General features: G+C 60.7%; 1 protein-coding gene across 4 annotated transcripts; it reads left to right on the top strand.

Moving 5' to 3' along the window:
* ZBTB7A (zinc finger and BTB domain containing 7A) lies at nucleotides 1-23,600 on the top strand. 4 transcript variants are annotated; one of them, XM_030935699.1, is made up of 3 exons: nucleotides 1-176; nucleotides 11,977-13,253; nucleotides 18,701-23,600. In XM_030935699.1, exons 2-3 carry the CDS (start codon nucleotides 11,992-11,994, stop codon nucleotides 19,191-19,193), a joined length of 1,755 nt encoding a protein of 584 aa, XP_030791559.1. In that variant the 5' UTR covers nucleotides 1-176; nucleotides 11,977-11,991; the 3' UTR covers nucleotides 19,194-23,600. The 4 variants fall into 4 exon arrangements, with proteins under 4 accessions (XP_030791559.1, XP_030791556.1, XP_030791557.1 ...); XM_030935696.1 differs by lacking the exon at nucleotides 1-176 and adding an exon at nucleotides 202-634; XM_030935697.1 differs by lacking the exon at nucleotides 1-176 and adding an exon at nucleotides 1,588-1,885.
* Nucleotides 23,601-27,327: the final 3,727 nt, after the last annotated feature.

The following is a 27,327-nucleotide window of genomic DNA, read 5'->3' as shown; positions in this document are numbered from 1 at the left end:
CGGGGGCACAGCCCGCGCCCCCCCGCACCCCGCCCCTGCGCAGAGGCTGGGGGCCTGTTTATCTGGAGGCCCCTACCCCCCTCCACCCCGGGGGGCCCGCTCCCCCCGCGCCCCGGGGAGCTCTGGGGCCAGATAAGCTGGCAAGCTGGCACGGCGCCGCGCGGCGGGGCGGAGAGGTCAGAGGCGGGGGGGCGCGCCGGGGCGGGCCGGACCCCCCCCCACTTGACAAAACCTAATAACAGCCCGGTCTCCCCGGCGCAGCGGGCGAAGCCCCACGGGAGGGCAGAGACGTGGCAAGAGGGGACCTGCCGAGCCTGTTCTGGCCTCCGAGGCCGGGCTGGGGGGGGGGCGGGCTGGGCGTGGGGGGGCCGGCGGCTGCGGCACCTTTAAGACAAGGGAGGACCCCTCTTGCCCTCGGAGAAACCAGGAAGGGAGTCGCGAGCATCATACGGGGCTTTGGCTGTACTGTACAGTTACTGTAGGGGCAGTGACGCCGCCGCCGCCGCGCGAGGGAGCGACCAGGGCAGCGCGACGCGGGCAGAGCGAGCGCCGCGGACCCCGGAGGCGAGCGGCCGAGGGAGCCCAGTCCCAACTCCGGGCCCCGGCCCCGCGCGCCCCGGCCCGGCCCCGCGAGGTAAGTCAGCGCCCGGCGCGGCCCGCGGCACGGAGTGCAGGGCGGGGACGAGCGGGGGTCGCTGCGCCCACCGCTGCCCCCTCGGGAAGGGGAGATCCAGGGGGCCGGGGACGTTCCCCCAAGTTTCAGAGGAAGGGGTGGTTGGCAGCTGCCCGGAGGCTGGAGGCGCCCTGGATCCCGAGCGCGGGGAGGGGGTGCCGCCCGGGAAGGGGAGATTGGGGGCTAAGTGCATGGGCTTGTGCGCCAGCCCCCCCCCAACCCGGGTGCATGGCTTTTCGGGGCTCCCAGGCGCGCGGGGAGCGGGGGAGGGGAAGCAGGGCTGCATTGAGGGTGGGGGGAGCCGGCGTGGGGACATAGGGGGGCGCGTCGCCTGCTAAGTTTCCAGCTGAAGACGAGGGGCGCTCTCGCCCCCCGGGGGCCTATTCGGTGCTGCGTGCATACGTTGGACTTGGCCAGGATTGAGCTCCATGGGGGATGGGGGGGAGGGGGCTGAAAAAACAGGGAGGGGGGCTTTGGAAAGGAGGGGGAAGGGGTGGGGTGTTCGGGTGGGCGGGCGAGACCGCGGGGACCTCTGGGCGTCGTAGTCCCCTCGCCGTTTGCAGCCGGCAGGAGGCAAGCGGCTTGGACTACAAGTCCCAGGGTGCCCCGCGCCGGCAGCCCGCCGCGGCCCGCGGGTAGGGGCGGTGCGGAGGAGGGGCGGTGAGCGGCAGGCCGGAGAGCCAATGGGCGAGGGCCAATCGCGCGGCGCGGCGCTGGGGCGGGGCCAGCCGGCCCGGGGGCGGGGCCTGGAGCCGGGCTCCCCTCGCCGGGGGCCGGTGGCGGTCCCGGCTTCCGGCTGCGCGGCCCGCGGGCCGGCCCCCTCCCCGCCCCGGGGCCCCTCCCCGCCTGGTTGTGTAACCGTCCCCAGCCCCCCTCCCCTCGGCCCCCCGTCCGTGGGGGGGGTCACCCTCCCCGCGCTCCCCGGGGAGGGCGGCGGCCCGGGCGGCCGCGCGGTGCAGGCGAGCCCGGGGATGCGCGGCCTAGCGCAGGCCGGGCCCGGGCGTGGGGGAGGCGGGCGGGCGGACCCAGATCCGGGGTAATTTGCATCGCCCTCCCCCCAGCCCGGGTGGGGATTGGCCGCCGGCGGCGGGGGGTGGCGCGGGGCCAGGCTCACTGCCGCCTCCCGGCCCCTCGGAGGGAGCCAGCCCAGCCGCAGCCGCCGCCACCGCCGCCGCCGGGGCCGGGCCCCCTCGCCGCTGCCCCGGGAAGGAGGTAGGAGCCCCCCGCGCGGGCGAGGCGGCGGGGGCCCGCGGGCCGAGCGGGGGCCGCGCGCTGCGGCCAGGGCGGGGGAGGGGGCCGCTTCCTGCCCCCGCCCGGGCCTGACTCAGCCCCGGGTGGGGGGCCCGGCCTGGCCCCTCGCCCTGCCCGGACGGCCGTCCGGCTCCGACCCGTGGGAGGGGGCGGAGAGAGCACCCCAGTCCCCCCCGTCCGCGCCCCCAAAGCGCGTGACCCCGTCTCCTCTGGCCCAGACCCCCCCTCCTTCCCCTTGACGCCACCACCACGTGCGAAGCCTGAGCCTGGGCAGGGGAGGGGGGAGCTGGTGGGATCCGGCCCCCTCCCTCCCGCTCCCTACCTCCCGGGCGGGAGACCCAGTCCCCCCGGGCCTGGGAGCCTGGCCGGGGGCTGCGCCGAGCGCAGGAGCGGGTGCCCCCCCAGGGCCCGGGCCTCTGCGGGTTCTGGGAGGCGCTGCCCGGGCTGGCTGGCGGGGGCGCACGGTGGGCCGCGGCGGGAGGGTGCTGTCCACCGGGGCCCGGGCACCCAGTCGGCGCCCACTAAATATTGGCGGAATGCAGCCAGGAGTTGGCGGCGAGGCGGGGGGAGGCAGCAACTCCTCTCCCCCCTAGCCAGGCGGCGGAAGTCACAGAGGTGCTGGTGCCCCTGCCACCCGCGGTACCCACCTGGCTCACCCATGGGTGGCGAGCTCGTTGGGCCCCCCCACCTCCCTGCCAGCTGCCTCCGGAGAGGGCGTCGGGATTCCGTGTCAGCCCCCCCACCCCAACCCCAGAACTGGACCAGGGCGTAACCCTGAGCGTGCCGCTCCCACACTGTGGGTGCCTCCCCACCACCGGCCGATCACTTCCTATTGGCAAGCTGGTCTGGGAGAGGTCCCGGGGAGGCCAGGCTGGGGCAGGGGCCCAGGCCAGGCCAGGCCTAGGCCCAGCCCTGCTGCTGCGGGAGCCTGAGGGCTTCAGGCCGGGGGCGTTTGTCCCCGAGGGCCACCCCCCACGGGGCCCCGAGAGCACCTATCGGCGAGGCCGGGGCCTCTGTTTACCACCAGCCATCGCTGTGGAGACAGAGCCTGGGGGAGAAGGGGGGGCAGGAGCCGGCCGCTGTAAAAGCGAAGTCTAAGGAAGGAAAGAAGAGCCAACCGGGACAGTGACATTTTAATCCGTGGGTCGGTCCGGGGGGTATTTATTATTCAGTTCCGATTGGCTGCGTGACGGCCAGTCAGCACCCGGGCCCGGGCGGGCAGCCACGCATCGGCAGAGGCCCGCGGGCGGCCGCAGGCGGTGGATGGGTCCTTTGCTCTGTGCGGGAGACTGAGGCCTGGCCGAGGCAGAGCACAGTCTGGGGCCTGGTGGGGAAGGTTCCTGGGGTGATCACAGTCCCTGCTGGGTTTGTTTGTTTGTTTTCTTCCCTTGAGTCCCTCTGACCTATAGCTGGGTCCACCTGGTGGCAGATCCCCATTGCCATAGGAGGAGGAAACTGAGGCCAGGAGGGGAGGTCGCATGTGAGCTTGGAAACTCCGGAGGTTAGAGCAAGCCTCGGAGCAGGTGCTGGTGCTGGGCAGGGGAGACTGAGGTGTAAGGGGAAGCAGAGAGCGGCCCAAGGTCACCCAGGTGGAGTCAGAGCTGCCCCCTGTGCACCATCCTTCCAGCTCGGGGCCTGTCCAAAGTCTCCTCCCTCCGTGTGGTGGCGGAGGGGCGCCTGCCCACCTGTCTTTGAGCAGGGCCAGAGGTTGGCAGTAGAGGCTCAACTGCAGGCACCTGCCTGCAAATGGAGCGTCACCGACACAGGCTTATTAAACCCTGTGTCCGAAGATGACATTGAGGCTCAGAGAGGGCCAGCATGGCTCCCAAGGTCACACAGCACGAGCCACAGCCCTCTCGCCTCCCTGCATCACCAGGCAGGCCCTTGCTGGCACACGTGCGTACGAGGCCCCTCTCCAATCCTGCCGAGCAGGGCTCTGGGTTTTACGACCAGAGGAGACCGAGGTCACCTCACCAGAGCCGGCCCTCCGCAGCCCAGATGCTCCAAGGAGGGCTCCTGGGGTTGGAATGCCGGCACACTTGCTCTGCGACATTGGACGAGCCCCGTGACCCCTGCAGCCTGGGTGCACTGTGTGCATGGGACTGAGGAGGGTCCCCCAGCTGGTGCCTGCAAAGTCACCCGTGTTGTCTTTTCTCCTCTGTGGCGGAAACTCCCAGGTCAGCTCAGGGCATGGCGGAGACCTGAGTGTGGGGTGTGGGTCAGAGCTGCGTGAGACACCTGCCCCCTTACCTGTCACCTGCCAGACCATAAACCGCCCTGCAGTAGCCCTGGGCAGCAAGGACCAGAGGAACGAGCTTGGGTGGGGGTGAGCATGGTCCAATCCCAGCCCAGCCCTTGGGCCTACCCCGGGCAGTCACCCCCTCTCTGCCAGCCTCAGTCTTCCCATTGGTACAGTGGGGAGATGGTCGTCAGCCCTAGAGGGTTCGCTTACTGGGTCCTTGGGAATGTTTGTTGAGCGACTGCTATAAACTATGTCAGGCCCATGGGGAGCTGTCGTGAGAGCTGCAGGGGCAGAGGCCCCTCCCTGTGCGGCCCATGTCAGCTGGACTCCAGCCCTGCCCCGGGCTCCCTTGCAAGGCGACTCTGAGGGTATGAGAATAAGCCGTCCTTCCTCTCAGCCCCCAGGGTAGGGGGATTTCATCTCCTGCTGGTATCCGGGGGCCAGGAAAGGGGATGAAAGGAGCTGTGGGAGGACTAGTCAGGCAGGCCGGAGCCAGACGGACGGCCTCAAATTCCAGTTCTGCTGTGTGACCCTGGCCAAGCTGCTCCCCCTCTCTGATCCCATTCCCCATCTGCAAAATGGGGCACGGACACAGATCCTGCCTTCCAGCGCTGTGGGTGCCGGCGCATACCGTGGGTCTCTGGGGAGATTATCGAGGCCCAGCCTCCCCCAGGTACTCGGAGGCGCGGCTCTGGCCCTTGGGCCCCCAGCACCGAATCCAGAGCCCCAAAGCGCAGAAGGCGCCCCTCAGAGAATCCGGCGCTCGGGAGGAGCGTGGCCAAAGGACCGGCCCCTCCATCTGTCCCCCCAGCAGGCTGTGGACGGCCACTCAGTGGAAGTGTCGCCACCCACGCCTTTCTGGTTTGACTGGAAAACAAGGCCCATCCCACCTATCAGGATGCCTGAGAGAAGGATCCGGCCGGATTCTGCAGGCCGCCGGCCTCCCAGGCTGAGCCTTCCACCTGCTCAGGAGAGGGTGGGGGTGGGGCAGGTATCTCCAGGTGACAAGCAGGCCTCCCTCAGGGGAGGGAGAGAGAGGTCACCCCGGCCTCTCACAGGCATCTCGGCTAAGCAGGTGCAGCCTGGGCTGATGGCAGGGTGGACAAGGATGGGCTTCTGAAAGTCTGGCCTTGCTTGCCCCCAGTGACGGGAAGCTCAGCCCCTCCACTGTCAAGTTGTGAAGCTTTCTCTTGGAACCTGGGCTCGGGCTGCAGTCTGGGCTTCCTGGCCCATGACACCTCAGAGTGTGGGAACAGGGTGGGCCTCAGTCCCACCCATGAGTTGGGCGTCAGATAGGATCCCTCTGGCCTCCTCATCGCTGCCCCCATCCCCGCCGTCACACTTCCCACTGGGCCCCCGCCGCCTTCCTGCCTCTGGCCCTTTAAGTCCCGGGCAGGAAGCCCCTCCCCATTTAGGGCAATAAATGGATACGTAAAATGGCCGAGGGCCTGTTTGCTCCATGTCTGGCCCAGAGGGAGGCTTGCGGGCGAGGGCAGGCGGGCAGGGGGCGGGCTGGCAGCTGGCAGCCACCCCAGGCCGTTGGTGCCCCCCGATCGGGACACTGCATTCCTGTCCCATTAAACCCAGGCCGAGGACTGGGCCAGGCGGGGCTTGGCACCAGGTCAGGGCGGGGTTACCCGTCGGGACTAACCTTGCAACACAGGCTTCTGGGCGGGGAGGGGGCGGGGGCTGCCGGGTGCGGGCCTGGCAGCCGCACCTGCACACCAGGCCTGCAATGTGACCTTGGGCTGGCCGCCCACCCTCTCTGAGCCTGGTTTCCCCTTCCAGCTTCCTCCTCAGACCCCACCACTCACTCCCTTGGTAGGTGAGGAGGGGACTGAATTCCCGGAATAGCATTCAGGAGCAAAGTTCCCATCCGTGAGGGGCAGTGAACAGCCTGGCGATGTGTTTTGGGGACTGGCTCTGGCGCGCAGTAGGTCCCTGGGCTAAGTTTGCTGAATGGATGTGAGCGGGGACCCTGACCACAGTGGGGGGCCCCTTTCCACTGTCACGACCCCCATCCCCCAGGAGAGAGGCTCAGAGAGGTCTCGCATCTTGCCCAAGGTCACACAGCGTGGAGGTGGGGGAGCCGAGGCTTGAACCCGAGCTGTTCTGTGCAGCACGTAGGAGGGGTGAGAGGTCCCTTTGGCCTCGTTCTCTGCTCTCCCTGGGCAGAGGGTTGGGTGGGGGCCCTGGGCCCCTCATTAGACAGCCCCCTGCTCCAGGAAGTGGCCTTGGGGAAGGTGGCGGGTGGCAGTTACCTGCCTAGCCCTCACCTTGTCATGTGACCTTGGGGAGGCCCCTGGCTCCCACACCCTGCACTAGCGATGCAGCCTCCTCTCAGCCGGTCCCCCTTCCCCTGTCGCCCACCTCCAGGCCTCAGTTCCTGATGCTCCCTGTGCTGGGATGCCCGTCTCGGGATGCCGGGGTCCTTCCTGGGCGACACCTGCTACTCCCTGAGCCATGTCAGGGAGCTTCCGCGCTCACGGCACATCCCCAGCAGAGCTGGGAGTGGCAGCCGCCCAGGTCAGAGGGCTGCTGTGTGACCTCGACTGGACCACCTCACCTCTCTGAGCCTCTCAGGGACCTGGGAAGACGAAGTGAAGGTGCCCAGTTAGTTTGGGAGCACAGAGGAGGCCAAAATGCGGCCTGGGTGTCGTGGCTCTTGACAGACACTACAGCAAGTGACCCTTAGGTTAGGTGGGAGGTGGGACTGGTAGGCTGCACCGCCCCCTAGTTCTGAGTATGCCCTGCAGCCAGCTGGGCGGGCCCGGGCGTGGGCTGTCTCTGGTTTATCCAGCAGTTTGCTGCGCCCCTACTGTGCGCCGCCCTCCCTGGGAGTGGCCCAGCGGGAGGAGGGCGCCCCACCTCCAGCCCAGGAGGGGCCTGCCAGGGCCTGCCCCTCGGCCGCCGAGTCAGCACCGAGCAGCCCCGGAAATCCCACGGAGGCCAGCGCGGGGGAGGAGTTGTGATGAAAGATGGGGCCCCGGGTGGGTGTGGGCCGAGCCCAGGGGACCCTGGCCGGCAGGGGTGGGAACCTGGCTGGCATGCGGCCGGGGCTTCCCAGAGGAGGGGATGAAACCGCCACCTCCGGAGGCGTGTACCGTGTGTCGGGCGCACAGTGGGGCTTCAGCACTTGGGGACTTTCTATTGCCAAGACTTTGCAGCCCCCCTGAGGGTGCTCTGCCTGGGCCCGGCCTCCCCCTTTCTCGTCACGGAGGGAAGGTCTTTGGCCTTTTCCTTAGGGGAGGCCTCCAGGAGGCCCAGGTGGGGGCAGTGGCGCAGGGCGTGGCCAGCAGGTGGCTTGTGTTCCTTGAATGAGGGTGTGGGTCAGTTGTCTCAGAGTGAGTTTAGTTTCCAGGGTAAGGGCAGGGCCTGAGTGGGTGGGGGGCCGGCCCCTCCATCATTTTCTGGCCCCCAGCCCCTGGGAGTCAGCCCTGCCAGGCATCCTTAGGCTGCAGGCCTCTCTGGGCCCCGGCGTTCTCATCTGTAAAACGTGGCCATGGTCCTCTCATGGGGGCTTTCCTTGGCTGACATCACCCGGGGCCTGACTGCTTTGAGAGAGGGCCTCAGTGATATATAGGGGGGGATAGGGGCCCAAGACAGGGTCCCAGGCTGGAGAGGGCAGAGACTGGGACCCCCGGACCCAACCTGGAGATGGAGTCTTCACACTGGTGGGGTCTCCGGGAGGTGGCTCAGCCACCTGGATTATTTTGGGCCCATCCTCCAGGACCCAGGAAAAGATACCTCCCAGCCACTCCACAGCGGGGGCCTTGGTCACCTGAGGGGAAGAGTGGCCCAGCAGACCTGGGGTGGCCATCTTGGGGCGTTGGTGGCCTGGGTCAGAGGTCTGCCCCATGCAGGGGTGGGCAGGAGGGCCCGGGCCCGTCTGATCCGGAGCTCCATCTGCTCACGCGCTCCCCGCGGCCCGGGGCCAGACGGCAGATGGTGGCAGGGGGTGGACACCACCGAAGGGGGCTCCTCAGAGGCTTCCTAGGACTGAGCCTTGGGTGGGGTCGCCCCCCTCCTGCCCTCCCTGCTCCCAGCAGCCACATCTGAGCCCACCGCCCCACCACAGGCCTCGGAGTGGACGGGGGCGCTGAGCAGCTGGGCCCTGGGCCGAGGCTGGAAGGAGGGAAGGAAGGCGGGTGGAGGGGCCTGGGGAGCGTGGTGGCACTGAGTAAGCTCACAAAGGCCTCTGTGTCGCCCGGCAGCTCAGGCCTCACGCTGAGGGCCCCGGGCTTTGGGTCCGGCTGGACCGACACCGTGCCTCCCTCGTGGGGCCTGGCTCAAGCCCGTCAGCGTCAGAGCCTGCCTGGGCTGCCGGGCTGGGGGACAGGAGGGTCCGGTGGCCTGGAGGAGGCTGTGAAAGGCCCGGCTCAGGCCCTCTCCCCAGGGGCCTTGCCCAGAGGCTCTGGCCCGAGAGCCACCGGCCGGCCTGGAGGAATGTGAGCTGTGCTGGGTGACTCGGGGCAGCCGGGGGCTCCCAGGAGAGGGCGGAGGGGTGGGGACAGGGGCCAGAGGGTTGCACAAGCTCTGAGTGGGTGGATGAGTCACAGCCGAGGGGAAGGCGGAAAAAAGGGAGGGGGAGAAAGGGGTGGGACAGACACAGTCCCCCCAGGGCCCGGCGCTGCCCGAAACCTCTGCCCATTTGACAGATAGGGAGACTGAGGCCCAGAGAGGGCCAAGGCCTTACCTGAGACTGAACAGCTCAGCTGGGGTGGCTGAGAGTTGAGGAGGGGCTGCCAGGCAGGCCTGTGGGCAGGCAGGAGGTGGATAGGGGTTCCCCCAGCTCCCTGCTCTTCCGGGGCTACAGCCTGGTCTCTGTTACAGCTAGGGCTGAGCCCTGTGCTGGGGGATCTGAGGGGCAGGAAGGGGTTTAGCCTGCAGAGCCACTGGCCCTGCCCGGACGGGGCACACCCACGATGGCCTTGACCTCGTCTGGGTTTCGGCACTGGGTCCCTATGCCTGGGCTGCCACACCCCTTCCTGCTGACTCAGAGCCCCCTGAAAAGAACCAGGCCCCACCAGGAGGCAGGAGTCAGGGTTGGGGAGGCCAAGGGGTCGGCTCTTAGGTCCACTCCCGGTTTGAGTTCGGATGCAACTGTGTCCTCATGGTGGGGGGCTTCGGGCAAGTGGCCTCAGCCCACGATGGAGTGGGTGTTGCTGGTGGGGTTTGGGTGGAACTGGTGGGAAGTAGGTGTTATGTGTTGTTGTTGTTGTTGTTGTGGGTTTTTTTGTTTTTGAGACGGAGTCTCGCTCTGTCACTAGACTGGAGTGCTGTGGCGCAATCTAGGTGGCTCACTGCAGCCTCTACCTCCCGGGTTCAAGTGATTTTCCTGCCTCAGCCTCCCAAGTAGTTGGGACTATAGGCGTGAGCCACCACGCCCAGCTAATTTTTTGTTAGAGATGGGGTTTCACCATATTGCCCAGGATGGTCTCGATCTCTTGAGCTTGTGATCCACCCGCCTTGGCCTCTCAAAGTGCTGGGATCACAAGTGTGAACCACGGCGTCCGGCCAAAGTAGGTGTTTTGTAAAGGTCACTGCATGGCCTCCCCTCTGTATCGGCCAAAGCCCATGCTCAGACCAATAGGAAAATGGCTCAAATCAGGGCACTTTTCTCGAGCACATACTGTGTGCTCCTGTAGCACCTACTGTGTGCTCCTGTGGCACCTCGGAGTGCCCTTTCCTTATTTATTTATTTATTTATCCAAGAAGGAGTTTCACTCTTGTTGTCCAGGCTGGAGTACAATGGCGCGCAACCTCCGCCTCCCAGGTTCAAGCGATTCTCCTGCCTCAGCCTCCCAAGTAGCTGGGACTGCAGGCATGTGCCACCACGCCCGGCTAATTTAGTATTTTTAGTAGAGACGAGGTTTCCCCATGTTGGTCAGGCTGGTCTTGAACTCCTGACCTTATGTGATCCGCCCACCTTGGCCTCACAAAGTGCTGGGATTACAGGTGTGAGCCACAGCGCCCAGTCCTTTTTTTTATTTATTTATTTTTATTTTTTTTGAGATGGAGTCTTGCTCTGTTGTCCAGGCTGGAGTGCAGTGGCTCCATCCAGGCTCACCGCAACCTCTGCCTCCCGGGTTCAAGTGATTCTTCTGCCTCAGCCTCCTACTCGAGTAGCTGGCATTACAGGCACGCGCCACCACGCCTAGCTGATTTTTTTTTTTCTTTTTTTAAGACGGAGTCTCGCTGTGTGGCCCAGGCAGGAGTGCAGTGGTACAGTCTTGGCTTACTGCACCCTCCATCTCCCCGGGTTCAAGCGATTCTCCCGCCTCAGCCTCCTGAGTAGCTGGGATTACAGGCGTGTGCCACCATGCCCATCTATTTTTGTATTTTTAGTAGAGATGGGGTTTCACTATGTTAGCCAGGATGGTCTTGATCTCCTGACCTGGTGATCCGCCCGCATCGGCCTCCCAAAGTGCTGGGATTACAGGTGTGAGCCACCGCACCCAGCCTAATTTTTGTATTTTTATTAGAGACAGGGTTTCACCATGTTGGCCAGGCTGTTTGCTGGTCTTGAACTCCTGACCTCAAGTGATCTGCCCACCTCACCTTCCCAGAAATGCTGGAATTACAGGTGTGAGCACCGAGCCCGGCCTCAAAGTCCCCTTTCAACAGGCATTCCCGGGGGTCTTCCTGGGAGGGGTGGTGCCAGTGTGCCTGTGACACTTAAGCGCCCAGTGTGGGTTTTGCCGGTATAATCTCACGCTGATGAGACAGAACAGGGCATCTGACTGCTCTTGGGCACAGCTGGGGAAACTGAGGCTGGTGGGGGGCAGGACACCTGACTGTCCTCATGCACAGCTGGGGAAATTGAGGCTAGAGGCAGGACATCTGGCCGCCTTTGTGTACAGATGGGAAACAGGCTGGGAGTGGGACACCTGATTGCCTTCCTGTACAGCTGGGGAAACTGAGGCTGGAGACAGGACATCTGATTGCTTTTGTGCACAGCGGGGGAGACAGGCTGGGGGAGGCAGGACATCTGACCATTCTCATGCACATCTGGGGAAACTGAGGCTAGAGAATAGGACATTTGACTGCCCTTGGGAACTGCTGGGTAAACTGAGGCTGGGGAGCCAGGACATCTGGCTATCTTCATGCACAGATGAAAAACTGAGTCTTGGCCGGGCGCAGTGACTCATGCCTGGAATCTTAGCACCTTGGGAGGCAGGGGCGGTTGGATATTTGAGCGTTTTTTGTTTTGTTTTGTTTTGTTTTTCTTTTTTATTTTGAGACGGAGTCTCGCTTTGTCGCCCAGGCTGGAGTGCAGTGGCACCATCTCGGCTCACTGCAAGCTCTGCCTCCTGGGTTCACGCCATTCTCCTGCCTCAGCCTCCGTGTAGCTGGGACTACAGGCACGCACCACCACACCCGGCTAATTTTTTGTATTTTTAGTAGAGACGGGGTTTCACCGTGTTAGCCAGGATGGTCTCGATCTCCTGACCTCGTGATCCACCCGTCTCGGCCTCCCAAAGTGCTGGGATTACAGGCGTGAGCCACCGCGCCAGGCCGAGGCCAGGGTTTTGAGACCAGCCTGGCCAACATGATGAAAGCTCTTCTCTACTAAAGACACACCAAAAAAGAAAAGAGGCTGGAGGCAGGACACGTATCGCTTTGGTGCACAGCTGGGGAAGCTTGGGCTGGAAAGGCGTGACATCTGACCGCCTTTACGTGCAGGTGGGAATCCGAGGGTGGGGAAGCAGGGTGGAGCGCTGCTTCTCAAGGGCCTCGGGCCCTCGTCAGTGGGCACAGGAACCCCCGCACCCCTACTCACGAGCGCCCTCTTCCTCCACTGCTGCAGGTCTCGGCGCGGAAGATGGCCGGCGGCGTGGACGGCCCCATCGGGATCCCGTTCCCCGACCACAGCAGCGACATCCTGAGTGGGCTGAACGAGCAGCGGACGCAGGGCCTGCTGTGCGACGTGGTGATCCTGGTGGAGGGCCGCGAGTTCCCCACGCACCGCTCGGTGCTGGCCGCCTGCAGCCAGTACTTCAAGAAGCTGTTCACGTCGGGCGCGGTGGTGGACCAGCAGAACGTGTACGAGATCGACTTCGTCAGCGCCGAGGCGCTCACCGCGCTCATGGACTTCGCCTACACGGCCACGCTCACCGTCAGCACGGCCAACGTGGGTGACATCCTCAGCGCCGCCCGCCTGCTGGAGATCCCCGCCGTGAGCCACGTGTGCGCCGACCTCCTGGACCGGCAGATCCTGGCGGCCGACGCGGGCGCCGACGCCGGGCAGCTGGACCTTGTAGATCAAATTGATCAGCGCAACCTCCTCCGCGCCAAGGAGTACCTCGAGTTCTTCCAGAGCAACCCCATGAACAGCCTGCCCCCCGCAGCCGCCGCCGCCGCCGCCAGCTTCCCGTGGTCTGCCTTCGGGGCGTCCGATGATGACCTGGATGCCACCAAGGAGGCCGTGGCCGCCGCTGTGGCCGCCGTGGCCGCGGGCGATTGCAACGGCTTAGACTTCTATGGGCCGGGCCCCCCGGCCGAGCGACCCCCGACGGGGGACGGGGACGAGGGCGACAGCAACCCGGGTCTGTGGCCGGAGCGGGATGAGGACGCCCCCGCCGGGGGTCTCTTTCCGCCGCCGGTGGCCCCGCCGGCCGCCACGCAGAACGGCCACTACGGCCGCGGCGGAGAGGAGGAGGCTGCCTCGCTGTCGGAGGCGGCCCCCGAGCCGGGCGACTCTCCGGGCTTCCTGTCGGGAGCAGCCGAGGGCGAGGACGGGGACGGGCCCGATGTGGACGGGCTGGCGGCCAGCACGCTGCTGCAGCAGATGATGTCCTCGGTGGGCCGGGCGGGGGCCGCGGCGGGGGACAGCGACGACGAGTCGCGGGCTGACGACAAGGGCGTCATGGACTACTACCTGAAGTACTTCAGCGGCGCCCACGACGGCGACGTCTACCCGGCCTGGTCGCAGAAGGTGGAGAAGAAGATTCGAGCCAAGGCCTTCCAGAAGTGCCCCATCTGCGAGAAGGTCATCCAGGGCGCCGGCAAGCTGCCGCGGCACATCCGCACCCACACGGGCGAGAAGCCCTACGAGTGCAACATCTGCAAGGTCCGCTTCACCAGGTGAGCTGCCCGCCGCGGGGAGGCGCCGCCCTGCTCCCTGCCCCGGCATCGGCCACTCGCAGTCCCCTCCGCGCCTCTCTCCCTGCACCGCACGCACACATGCACGCAGACGCACAGACACACACACGCACACAGACACGCGTGCCACGTACACAGACGCACACAAGACACGCAGACATGCAGATACATATATGCACATACACACAGACATGTGCACACGCAGACACGCACGCGGACACATGCATGCCAGGTACACATCCACACACACGCACATACACATGCACACGCACATGCATGCCACTTGCACATGCACAGACGCACACGCACACATGCACTACACGTGCACACGCACACATGCACAGACGCACATGCGTACACATGCTACACAGACACATGCACACCACTCGCACATAGAAGCATGCACGCAGACACATGCACACAGACATGTACATGCACAGACATACACACACATATGTGCAGACATTGCAAACATGCACCCACAGACATACATGCACATGCACGCACACAGACACACCCCACCTCTTGGGCCCAAAGCCACCGCTTCCCTAACCCACGTGCCTGTTAAGAACAACCTAGACCAGGCCCTGCCCTTGTGTGTGGACATCCCGGTGGGTGACAGCGCAGGCCAGACATAAAATGACAGCCACGTCATATGCAAAGCGTGCCGGACAGGGTTGAGCTGTGGGAGGTGGGCGGGAAGGTACAGTCGCTCTTCCTCCCTGGAAGGCTGGTTCTTCTCTTCTGCGCTTTTGGATTTTTTTCTTTTTCTGCTTTGGGAGAGGGTGATAGAACCTCAGGCTTAGGGAGGGAGAGCCCAGGCTGTTGAGCGGTTTCTGAGTTTCCCTTGAGCCTGGGTAATTTGCTTCAATCAGCCAACATTTATGAAGCATCTGCTGGTGCCAGGCCTGTTCTAGGCGCCGGGGACAGGCCTTGCTGGAACCCGAAGGAGCTGTAGGAAAGGGCGTTCCAGGCAGAGGGAACAGCCAGTGAGGCCAGCTCAGCTTGAAAGATCACCTTGCCCCTGTGGGAGCCACAGGGCTTGGTTCCTAAACAGCAGGAGTTCAAGGCCAGGTCGGGGCAGTTTGCGATGTGGTCTCAGGAGTCCAGAGGTGGCTGGCTAGGCCTCGTAGATCCCCACGGCTGTAGCGGTGGGGGCAGGGGGCTGACAGGCAGGGACCTGGCCAGGCCGGGTGACTCAGCACCACCCCCTGCCCCCCGCCCGCCCTGGGGTTCCCCCAGCCACGCCCACCGAGGCTGAAGAAAGAGGCCATTGTCCCAGCTTCCCAGCCGCACCCCATGGGTACAGGAACTGGGACTGACCCCTCCCCAGCACCTCGGCCCCCTCCCCAGCAGGCCAGGAGAGGAGGGTGCGGCCTGGACTCCGGCACCCAGGAGTGCCAGGCAGGGGGCAAAGGGCACTTTGGGAGGCAGGCAGTGTAGCTGGTGGCTTGCCCCTCCTTGGTGAGGTTGGGGTACTGGAGGTCTTGGGGTGACTCCTCTTCCTCCAGGCAGGGTTCACTGTGGGTTCGTTTCTGAGCTCAGGAAGAGCAGCTTGGTGAGGTGCAGAGAACCGGGGTCTGCAGAGGGGACCGGGCTGAGCGAAGGTGGTGACCCCCTCCCTGCCTCCCTGGCCACAGGCCACAGGCCACAGACCTGGTTTCATTCTGACTCGGGCACTGCTGGCTATCCCACCCGACCCAGGGCTGATCCCCTCAGTCAGGGAAACTGAGGCTTAGAGAGGGACAATTGTTGAGGCCTCTTCCTCCCACCCCAATTTAGACCCACCTGCTTCCTCTTTTCCCCCACCCCGTGCCCGGATCCCCCCTCCCCAGGGCACCAGCACCCCCACCCTCCAAAAGCCTGGGAGCCCGAGGCCCCTCTGAGTCACAGCAGGGCGTTGAGTAAGTGGGGCCTGTGGTGGCTGGGGCTATAATTACCCAGGCTGGGGCTCGGGGTGATGAAACTAGGGATACCTCCGCCCCCACCCCACCTCTGTGTGGCCCTCTAGCCTGCTGTGCAGCCCCAGGCAAGTCCCTTCCTCTCTCTGGGCCTCCCAGGCTCATCTGGGGAGTCTGCACAGTTCTAGAAAAACCTCGTGGCTGCCATCCCCTCTGTGACCCCAGCCCTGTGCCAGATCTGGGCGGGGCAGCCTGGAGACCTCTCCGTGGGCTTTGCAGAAGGTGATCAGTAAACCAGAGGCCTGGAGGTTGGTAACAGACCTGTTAGGCCAGGGTTCTGTTAGCAAGTTACCATGTTCTGTTGGTTTCAGTGGGGCAGCAAGGCTAGAGATAAGGTAGGGATCTGGTTGCAGAGCCAGGCCTTGACCCTCAGGGCAACAGAGCCAAGGAGGGGTTAAAGTTAGGGACACCAGCTCTGTAGCTGGTCCCAGAGGAAGGGACTTAGGGCTGGAGGAACCCAGAGGGGAGCCAGGTCTTTGGGAATTAGGAAAGATAGAGGGGCATTCAAGGTAGGGCTTTGAGGGATGAATAGGAGTTTGCCAGTCCCCACACTAAAAAAGTCCTCAGTCTGTTGAGTGTGACAAGGAAGAAAGTAGCTTTTTTCAAAAGTAGCTCAGATGTGGGGCGCAATAGGCAGCAGCAAGGAACAGGTCAGATTCTAGCCAGGGCTCTTAAGACCCAGGGCTCCCTCCTGCCCTCTGGATCCCAGGAAAGAGTACACTTTATTATTATGGATTGGCATCACGCAATGGGAATAGGCAAGACACCTACTTTTTTTTTTTTTGAGATGAGTCTTGCTCTGTCGCACAGGCTGGAGTGCAGTGGCGCGATCTCAGCTCACTGCAACCTCCACCTCCCAGGTTCAAGTGATTCTCTTGCCTCATCCTCCCAAGTAGCTGGGATTACAGGTGCCCACCACCACGCCCAGCTAATTTTTTTTTTTTTTTGTATTTTTAGTAGAGACGGGGTTTCACCATGTTGGCCAGGCTGGTCTCGAACTCCTGACCTCAGATGATCTGCCTGCCTCAGCCTCCCAAAGTGCTGGGGTTATAGGCATGAGACACCACGCCTGGCCAGCAAGCCACCTACATATTTTTACATTTTCTGACAACCCCGTTCAAAAAAAAGTCAAAGGGAGTTGGTAAAAGTGACTTGAAACATTTTACCTAACCCAGTAGATGCATTTCCATGTGTAGTCAATATGCAGGATCCTCAGTGAGCAATTTTACATCACCTTTTGCATATCAAGTCTTCAAAAGCTGGGGTGCCTTTGGCACTTCCAGCACACATCAGTTCAGAGTGGCCACATTCCAAGGGTTCAGGAGCCACCTAGGCCACAGGCACCCCAGGGCTGATATGGTGACTGCCTTTGTAGGCTAAAGGCGCCAGGCTGAGCTGGGTCCACACTGCCCCTGTGGGGCGAGATGGGTAGGGAGGGGCCCTCGAGTCACAGCCAACCCCTGCTATCTCCGGGCTCATGGTCCAGTCAGGAAGACAGAGGAGAAATAAGGAAATCAATAGAAGGAAGAGAGACTAGCCAGGTGTGGGGGCTCATGCCTGTAATCCCAGCACTTTGAGAAGCCATGGCAGGCGGATCACTTGTGGTCAGGAGTTCAAGACTAGCCCAGCCAACATGGTGAAAACCCTGTCTCTATTAAAAATAGAAAAATCAGCCAGGTGTGATGGTACACGCCTGTAATCCCAGCATTTTGGGAGGCCAAGGCGGGTGGATCACCTGAGGTCAGAAGTTCAAGACCAGACCGGCCAACATGGTGAAACCCCATCTCTACTAAAAATACAAAAATGAGCCAGGTGTGGTGGCAGGGGCCTGTAATCCTGGCTAGGCAAGAGAATTGCTTGAACCCGAGACACGGAGGTTGCAGTGAGCCGAGATCACGCCACTGCGCTCCAGCCTGGAAGATAGAGCGAGACTCAGTCTCAAAAAAAAGAGTCAGATGATGATGGCAGGAGGATAGAGACAGGGCTAGGGAAGGAGGTGACATTTGAGCCCAAATTTGACTGTGAAGATCCAGCAGGATAAAAGAAAGTGCCCCAGACAGTGGGAATAGCACCTGCAAAGGCCCCGGGTAGCTTACGCTTTGCATGTCAGGGTGGAGCCCAGATAGGGGAGTGACGCTGAAGTGAGGGGAGAGTGTGCAGTCCTGGGTGCCATGGGGTGGGGACTCGGTTACTAGGGTGACCAACTGCCCCACTTTGTCCCAGACAGAGGGGGGTTTCCCAGGATGCAGGACTTGTAGTGCTAAAACCAGAACAGTTGGTCACCCTATCTGTCACCAAACACCTCGGCCACCGCCAGCCCCAAGAGAGCAGGGATGTTTGCCTGTCTCGTTCCCCGCGGTGTTTTCAGCACCTGGAACAGGGCCTGGCCCTCAGCAGGCACTCGGCAAAGGTCTGTGGCATGAATGAAGGCACCAGGCACTGGCTGGCTTCGTCCTACCTCGGGTAGGGGCAGGATGGAGTGGCAGAAGCCCGCTGTCTCCTTCTGTGGTAGGGAAGGGGGTTCAGGACGGGCACGGTGGCTCACACCTGTAATCCCAGAGCTTTGGGAGGCTGAGGCGAGAGGATCGCTTGAGCCCAGGAGTTTGAGATTAGCCTGGGCAACATAGCTCGACCCCCATCTCTCAGACTTACATATATATATATATGAGATAGTTTGAGCCCAGGAGTTCGAGTCTTCAGGGAACCGTGATCACACCACTGCCCTCCTCCAGCCTGGGGGACAAAGCCAGACCCTGTCTCTCTCTCTCTTTTTTTTTTTTTTGGAGACAGTCTCGTTCTGTCACCGAGGCTGGAAGGCAGTGGCATGATCTTGGCTCACTGCAGCCTCCACCTCCCAAGTAGCTGGGATTATAGGCCTGCACCACCACGCCTGGCAAATTTGTTTTTTGAGACGGAGTTTTGCTCTTACTGCTGCAACCTCTACCTCCCAGGTTCAAGTGATCCTCCTGCCTCAGCTTTCCTAATAGCTGGGATTACGGGCGCCTGCCACCATGCCCGGCTAATTTTTTTTTTTTTTTTTTTTTTTTAGTGGAGACGGGGTTTCACCATGTTGATCAGGCTGGTCTCAAACTCCTGGCCTCAAGTGATCCGCCTTCCTCGGCCTCCCAAAGTGCTGGGATTACAGGCATGAGCCACCATGCCTGGCCTAGACCTTGTCTCTTAAAAAGTTAAAAAAGGAAAGGAAACTGGGTTCAGAGAGGCTTAGCATTTTCCCAAGGCCGCACAGCACGTGGGGTCCAAGCCCCTCTTCAGATGTTCAGAATGCGAAGTCGCCCCCATTCGTTCCGTTTTTCAAGGGACCGTCCCCATCGGGGCGCCGAAACCTCTGGTGCACGGTCCGTGTTCTGCCAGGGCGGTCCGGGGCCTGCCGCGTCCGTGTGGGTCCCTGGGCGGGGATCGGGGGTCCCCGGCCCCGCTGACCGTGCCCGCCCCGTGCCCCGTCCACAGGCAGGACAAGCTGAAGGTGCACATGCGGAAGCACACGGGCGAGAAGCCCTACCTGTGCCAGCAGTGCGGCGCCGCCTTTGCCCACAACTACGACCTGAAGAACCACATGCGCGTGCACACCGGCCTGCGCCCCTACCAGTGCGACAGCTGCTGCAAGACCTTCGTCCGCTCCGACCACCTGCACAGACACCTCAAGAAAGACGGCTGCAACGGCGTCCCCTCGCGCCGCGGCCGCAAGCCCCGCGTCCGGGGCGGGGGGCCCGACCCCAGCCCGGGGGCCACCGCGACCCCTGGCGCCCCCGCCCAGCCCAGCTCCCCCGACGCCCGGCGCAACGGCCAGGAGAAGCACTTTAAGGACGAGGACGAGGACGAGGACGTGGCCAGCCCCGACGGCTTGGGCCGGTTGAATGTAGCGGGCGCCGGTGGAGGAGGTGACAGCGGAGGTGGCCCCGGGGCCGCCACCGACGGTAACTTCACAGCCGGACTCGCCTAAAAACCAAAAAGAGAAAACAGAAACCCGAGAGAGAGAGAGAGACAGAGAGAGAGAAAAAAAATCACCCACCACCCCCCCAAAAACACAAAAAAAGAAAATCTATCTATATACAGATATCTATATCTATATATATATATACAGATATATATATATGACGCGTCACAGAATCTAGGGTAGCGCTTTCTCAGATTTCCCTCCTTTCTGACGTTTTTCTCCCTCCACAGGGGCCCCAGCCCTCCCTGGCTCCCCTTCCCCCCACCACCCCATCGCTGGGTTTCGGGGCTTGGTTTGGGGTTTTTTGTAGGACACAAGGAATCCGAGACCCCGCACAGCCCCCTGGGCACCCGGCATGGGGCCTGGGGCCCGATCCGAGGCCCTGGGCTGGGGTGAGGGTAGACGTGGGGGGGGCTGGGGGGGGTACTGGGGTGGGCTTTTAATTTCCTCCCCTCGCTGGTTTCTATGAGTCTTTCAGACAAGACCTTAAATGATTTCTGTCTGCTCTGAGCGGACGTTAAAATGGGCCCCCGTCCCCAATCCGCACCCTCCTTCCTCAGGGCACTTACTAAGGGAGGGGTCTCCCTCTCCATCTCCCCAATGGCCTCCCTGCCTCCAACCCTGCCTGCGGCCCCCTGCCCGCCCCACATCTCCTGGCCACTGAGACACAAACCTATTTATTTCTAGGCCTGGAGAAAGGAGATCGGACTGGGGTTCCTGGTGGGGCACCAGGATGGCTCCTGGGGGGGCTCCCGCCGCCTTCCTTCACGGCACTTACAACCGGCGGGACCCTCAGGGACCACCCCTCAGGGCGCCCCCCACCCCAGCCTGGTCCACCTAGACCCCCACGTTTGGAGATTGAAAACTTCTGTCTTCGTCCTCTCCCCCAAGCCCCCTCTCCCAAATTTTTAAAGCACTTTTTAGATTTTTTTTTCTCTTTCCTCCTTAAAAACAAAATTTATATATAGAGAGATATATATATATATAAATAATATACTTTTCCTCAGAGGAGCAGGCAACAGTGTGGGATAAACAGAGTTATGATCAGAGGAACCCCAGGGTCTGGTGATGGCAGGGACAGGGGGAGAGAGAGAAAATCCACAAATTCCAATGTCACAAAAGCAATAAAACAAACTAGAAAAAAAAAAGATTTTACAAAACGAAAGGAAGGAAAAAAAAGGCAACCAACCACATTAGAAGTCTTGGCACTTTGTAACGGAACGGGTACTACACTTTATCTTAATTCTTAATTTAAAAACATGTTTACAAGTTACAACCAACTTCTATGAAAAGTTGAAAAGACAAAAAAAAAAAGAGCGAGAGAGAGCGAGAGAGAGCGAGAGCAGAAGAAATTCCTAAAAGTCGATTTATTTTTGTACAAAATAATAAAAAAAAAAACCCACCACAAACGTAGAATCCACTTCTGTTCCCCAAAAAGCGAGAAGGGGGGTTCAGGAGGAAGCCATCGCAGGGGACCTGGGAGACGCCCCGAGGTGTTTGTGCTTCACCCCCGGACGTCAGCCTCGAAGGCAGGACTGTGGGGTGTCCGTGCTGTGTTTCCCCCGCCCCCCCTTTCTGTCCCCTTTTTTGGTTCTGACGTGAAGAGGTCTTAGTGCCCGCTAGACCTACAAAGGGCCGTCTCTGTCCACGGGGTCTCTCCTTCTTCCTCCCTAGCTCAGGGATGGGCCTTCCAGCCGGAGCACCCCGATCCCCACCCGGCAACCTCCCAATCCTCCAACACGCCTATCCTCCCACATGGCCACCAAGGAGCTGGACCTTGGATGCGCCTGCCCTGTAGAGGTGGGTGACAGGGGCCCCCCACCTCCAGGGCCTTAGAACCACCGCCCCCCCCACCCCAGGCACCCCTCTTTTTACTCAAAGGCACTGACTGTAATCCAGGGGGGCTGGGACCTGCCTCCCCCCAACCTCTGGCTCCTACAAGGCCCGGTGTTGACCGAGCCACAGGCCACGGACAGGGGCCGGGGTTGGGGAGACTATGTCGCCAGATGCCAGGATGCCCTCACCCCTTTTGCATATGCAATGCCTAGCATGGGACCCTGAAAATAGACGCTCTGCTGCACTGAGACTTCTTGTCAATGCCCAACCAAGGGGGGTGTCTCCCTGCCCCCACCTCCCCATACCCCTTCTCTGTGACACACACATCTTCTCGTCTCTTTTTCTTTCATTTTTAAAGGGAAGCTTTTTAAGAAGGCAATTTTCATATTGTTTCTACAGGATGGTTTTGGTTCCCTTCCCACCCCCCCTTAAGCCTGTCAGCCCCCTCCAAATGTCTCAGGATCCCCCCTCTCCCCTGGGGCTGGGTGACAGCACCCCGGCTGCGTTCACACCCCAGTGTCACAGGGCGAGCTGTTCTGGAGAGAAAACCATCTGTCGTGGCTGAGCAGGGAGCTTGAACACCCAGGCCAGGGACACCCCTCCCCAGCTCCCAGAGAGGCCCCCTGAGCGGGGAGCCCTCTTTCCACTTTACCCATCCATGCCCCCCCTCGCAATAAAACCAACTCTAAAATCACAGCTGTCGTCCTGGCCAGTGGGGGCGACCGGACTTGGGGGGTGGAACCCTCTGGGACTTCCGTAGGAACAAGGGCTGCGGCCCACCGCGACACTTACACAGACCTCGGGGATTGCACTAAACCCTCGTTCCTAGCTCCGCACTCAGCTTTGCCTGTCCTGCCCGCCCACTTTGCCTTAACTGCCCGCCCGTCCTGGGGGCCACAGCCTCTGCATGGGCCCAGAGCCGGGACCCCCCCAGCCCAGCCCCGCCCCGCCCCGCCCTCCCCAGACTCCGCGCAATCACATACTGTATATAGACGTGAATCGATTTTATTTTTATTCTTTAAATTAAGGTCGTGATAAAGTGTTGCCAAAGATACCTGCTGAATTCTCGCGTTTCAGGAAACAAACAAACAAAAAATAATGATATTTGAGGAGGGTCGTGTTGACTCCATAAGAAAAGACACAGCTAAAAGCTTTTTGTTTGGTTGTTTGGGGTTTTTTTGTGTTTTCTTTTTTTGGGGTGTTTTTTTTTTTAACTGCCTGGTACAAAAAAAAAAAAAAAAGAAAAAAAAGAAAAACAATGCGAAATTGTTATTTCCATTCTCATGGTGAAGTTGCGTGGACGTGTGTGTGCGTGTGTGCAAGAGAGCGGGAGTGAGGTCCAGGCTGGGGGCGGGGCTTCAGGCGGGGGCGCCTGGGGGGCCGGGGAGGGGCCGGGCTGGAGCCCCCGTCTGCAGTGGCCCCCAGCCTGCCGGGCCCAGGAGAGAGAGAGAGAAGCATCTTTGCTACTAGCTGTTGCTGCTACCTGCCTCTGCCCCACGACGCCCCCCTGCCTTTTGAGATTAAGGAAAAAAAAAAAAAAAAAAAAAAGGCAAAAAAATTTTTAAAAATGAAAAAAAAAATGATAAACCAGTGAATGTAAAATGCCAGAGCAGGCCCAGCCTGGCACGGGTGTGGGCCTGCGGCCAGCCAGACTCAAGCGGGCGATACCAAAGTCTGCCCCCACTGGGTGGTCTGCTCAGGAGACCCCCCACCATTGTGGCCATGGAGGCCTGTCACTGTCTTCTCGCTTCCTTCCAAAGGGGGTCCCCCAGCCTCTTCCAGGGTCTTCCCCTGGAAGTGGACGGCTGTGGGGAAGGTGGGGCACGGGGTTCTTTGCACAATTCAGTCCCCGGGGCCGTGGCAGGAGCGGTCATCTCACAGGCGGTGACACTGAGGCAGGGGTCTCAGGGTGCCCCCTCCCTGGATGGGGACAGTCCAGGCAGCCAGAATGGTTGGAGGTGAGATAGAATGAAAGGAAAAACAGAAGAAAAAAAAAACATTAAAAATCAACAAAAAAAAGCAAAAATCCTATTTTTTGAGAAAGAAAGATATTTATATTTGCAGTTTTATTTTAAAAAGTTATTTAAGTTGAAGTAGCCTTCCCGGAGGTGGGGGGGGGGGTGGGTGGCTGGCGCAGGACAGGGTCAGGGGCCTGGAGGCTGGGGGGTGCCCCAGGAGCTACAACCTCAGAGTTAAGACTAGCTCGCATTAAATACATAGATTTACAATGGGGGGATGGGGGGACTGGGGCCAGGAGGTGGAGGGGGCTGGGGAGACCCCCATTCCTCGCCGGGGCTGCCTGGAGGCTGTGGACGAGGGTCTGATGCCCAGGTCCCGCCCCCCACCCCACCCCAGGCCCAGAATCGAGGTGCCTTGGACTTTGGAGGGGCCAGGCCTGGTTGAATGGGGGGCGGGGCGGCGCCCTCAGGATACAAAGCACAGATAGACATTCCAGAGACTGTATGTGAGAGTCTTTATAAAGTGTGGGAGATTTAAAACAAAACAAAAAAAACTGATAAAAATGCACTTTTTGGGAGTGGGGAGGGAGAAGCTTTAAAAGTAATAAACACAAAAACACAAAAGATGAAAAAAACAAAAAAATTCATTTTTCTTGTACATAAAAAAAAAAAAACCACTAAATGCAGCCTGTTACGACCGCTGCCGCCTCAGTCGCCTCATTTGATGTTCTCTGTGTTTTGTTGGGGGAGGCTGGGGAGTGGGCATGGGGGGCTTGGGGGGTCCCCTTTTCCCGCTTTTGGCCCTGAAGAGACTGGGTGGGTTGAGCGCCTCGTCCACACCACACCTTTGGACCCAGGGTGACTGGATCCTGGGTCTCAAGGAGAGAAGCCCCAGGTCCCCGACCCTTCCTGCTCTTCCTGTCCGGCCTCGGAAGCCAGGCCCATCTCTCTGGGGTCCATCTGTTGCATGGCGGGGAGGCCGGGTGTGGACAGTGAGCCAGAGCACCAGAGTGAGGGGTGAGTGTCCGAAGAGTGCTCAGGCCCAGAGGCCCCTCTTGCGAGGAAGGTGACCCACAGCCCCTGGCGCGGGCAGGCAGCTGGCACAGGATAAGGCCAGAGGGGCAGCAGGGAGACCCAGCCGGGCGGGTTGTCAGCAGAAGATTCCAGGCTTCCCCAAGGCCCCAGGGGGTGGCCTCACCTGGGGGCCACCGACTCTGCTAGAGGACCCCAGGGTGCTGCCCCATGCCGGGCCCCAGGGCCAGGAGCCAGGATCTGGAGCTGGAAACCTCAGCTAGCTGCAGCCCCTACCTCTGGGTAGGGTCTTTGAGGGAGAGCCTCCTCCTCCCTCCTGTCCTCCAACCAGACTCGGCCCAAGTCCAAGGAATCTGTCCAGGCCAGTAAGGGTGGGGATGGGGCCGGCCCCAAGGGATGGATGAGGCACTCATGGAAGCAGATGGTACAGTGAGGCACTGGTGGCCGCACTGAGCCGGGCACTGGGTCCACTCAGACCCCCAGCTCCTCCTTTGTGGATTGAGCTCTTCCTAGTAGCCACAGGAAGTCAACAAAGCCTGGCCCAGCCCTTGCCAGGAAACACCACAGAGGCCACAGCACGAAGCCTGAGGGCCTCCGGGTCCTTGTGTGGACCCCATGGCGAAGCCCCATACGGGTGCGAGGCCGCCCCTGAACCTGCTGCAGCCAGGATTCGTGCCCAAGTCCCCAGCACGGGCTGGAGCAGGGTGGGGGGTCAGTGGTTCTACAGCCGTATCCTGAGCCCCCTGCGCCCTGGAGCCTCAGGGGGCTTAGAGGTCCCACAGCGTCGGGAAGCTGAAGGAGCCGCAGCCTCAGGACCACAAGCCAGGGTTAGGTGCTTCCTAACCTCTGTGCTTCAGAGATGGCCAGGCGTGGTGGCTCATGCCTGTAATCCCAGCACTTTGGGAGGCTGAGGAGGGAGGATCGCTGGAGCCCAGAAGTTCGAAACCAGCCAGAAAAACAAGGTGAAACCACGTCTATGCAAAAAATACAAAAATTAGCTGGGTGTGGTGGTGCACACCTGTGGTCCCAGCTACTCTGGAGGCTGAGGCGGAAGTATTGCTTGAGCCCAGGAGGTCGAGGCTGCAGTGAGCTATGATTGCACTGCTGCACTCCAGCCTGGGTGACAGAGTGAGACCCTTTGTCAAAAATAAAAATAAATGTAATTCACACACCACATAAATTTCCTTCAAAGCCAGGTGTGGCGGCTCGTGCCTAAAATCCCAGCATTTTAGGAGGCCAAGGCAGATGGATCACGAGGTCAGGAGATTGAGACCATCCTGGCCAACATGGCGAAACAGCATGTCTAGTAAAAATACAAAAATTAGCCAAGCGTGGTGGCACATGCCTGTAGTCTCAGGAAGCTGTGGCAGGAGAATCACTTGAACCTGGGAGGTGAAGGTTGCAGTGAGCCGAGATGGTGCCATTGCACTCCAGCCTGGGCGACAGAGCAAGATGCCGTGTCAAAAAAAAAAAAAAAAAAAGGCTGGGCGCGGTGGCTCACGCCTGTAATCCCAACACTTTGGGAGGCCAAGGCAAGCAGATCACGAGGTCAGGAGATTGAGACCATCCTGGCTAACACAGTGAAACCTTGTCTCTACTAAAAATACAAAAAATTAGGCCAGGTGCAGTGGCTCACGCCAGTAATCCCAACACTTTGGGAGGCTGAGGCGGGTGAATCACGAGGTCAGGAGATCAAGACCATCCTGGCTAACACGGTGAAACCCCGTCTCTACTAAAAATACAAAAAAACTAGCCGGGCGTGTTGATGGGTGCCTGTAATCCCAGCTACTAGGGAGGCTGAGGCCGGAGAACGGCATGAACCCAGGAGGCGGAGCTTGCAGTGAGCTGAGATTCGGCCACTGCACTCCAGCCTGGGCGACAGAATGAGACTCTGTCCAAAAAAAAAAAAAAAAAATTCCTTCAAAAAATTATGCACCCATCACCACTAATTCCAGAACATTCTATCCAGCCCAAAGGATGCCCCATATCCATTTGTGATCACTCTCCATGCCCTTCTCTACCTTCCAGCACCCGTGAATCCCCTTCCTGTCTCTGTGGATTGGCCTGTCCTGGACATTTCATAGAAATGGGATCACATACCACGTGTCCTTTGGCGTCTCTCACTAAGCGTGGCATCCTCAGGGTTCGTCTGTGCTGGGGCCTGTGTCAGAGCCTTGCTCCTTTCCATGGCTGTCATACCGCGGTGTGGATGGCCACACTGCGCTGATTCACTCCCTGGTTGGACAAGGGTCGTGGCCACATTTGGCTGCTGTGCATATCCACGAACACGTTTCAATGTGGACGGATGTGTTCACTTACCTCGGGGCCATGTCTGGGTCTGGCGTTGCAGGTCCCACGCTAACTCCACATTTAGCCTTTTGAACAACTGTCCAACTGTTTCCAAGGGGCTGCACCATGCTGTCCTCTCCAGCTGTGTGGACTGCAGCTTCCCCGACCCTTGCTGCTGTCTGTGGTGCTAGCTGTCCTGGTGGGGGTGACAGGCATCTCACATCCCTAACATCTCATGTGCTCCATAGTTGTCTTTTTTTTTTATTTTTGAGATGGAGTCTCGCTCTGTCACCCAGGCTGGAGTGCAGTGGCGTGATCTTGGCTCACTGCAAGCTCCACCTCCTGGGTTCAAGCGATTCTCCTGCCTCAGTCTCCCCAGTAGCTGAAACTACAGGGGCCCACCACCATGCCCAGCTTTTTGTATTTTTACTAGAGATGGGGTTTCACTGTGTTAGCCAGGATGGTCTCGATCTCCTGACCTCAGGTGATCTGCCCGCCCTGGCCTCCCAAAGTGCTGGGATTACAGGCGTGAGCCACTGCGCCTGGCCTGTTTTTCCCTGACAAAAGCAAAATGTTTGTGTACCTTCTTGGCCACCCAGAGAGACATGGATGATCCTGGGACCTGAATTCCGTGTATGGCCCAAGCCCCTTCACCCAGTCTCCCAGCATGGTGGACACCGGGCCCAGGCAGTACAATACACAGTAAAACTGGCCTCATTCAGGTCGGGCATGGTGGCTCATGCCTGTAATCCTAGCACTTTGGGAGGCTGAGGAAGGAGGATCACTTGAGGCCCAGAGTTCAAGACCAGCCTGGGCAACATAGCGAGACACCCCCGTGTCTATTAAAAATAAATAATAAAAATCTGCCTCATTTGACCATGAGCAGCACCTTTTGAATTCTGAAACTCGGCAATAACCAGGACAGAGAGATGTGGGTGGGGCTGTTTCTGTCCTTCCCACAACCCCGCCCCCCACTACAGGGTACACACTGAAAGACACAGGGGATAGAAAAGCGGACGCCTGGG

Source organism: Rhinopithecus roxellana, chromosome 8 (genome assembly GCF_007565055.1).
Source record: "Rhinopithecus roxellana isolate Shanxi Qingling chromosome 8, ASM756505v1, whole genome shotgun sequence".
Classification (NCBI taxonomy): Eukaryota; Metazoa; Chordata; class Mammalia; order Primates; family Cercopithecidae; genus Rhinopithecus; species Rhinopithecus roxellana.
This window is presented reverse-complemented; position numbering and strand designations above follow the sequence as displayed.

Bases quoted from the DNA above. Each gene is read 5' to 3' on its own strand.
- ZBTB7A (XM_030935699.1), top strand. From the start codon at position 11,992: ATGGCCGGCGGCGTGGACGGCCCCATCGGGATCCCGTTCCCCGACCAC. The intron at 13,254-18,700 runs GTGAGCTGCCCG...CCCCGTCCACAG, and splicing joins TGCAAGGTCCGCTTCACCAG to GCAGGACAAGCTGAAGGTGC.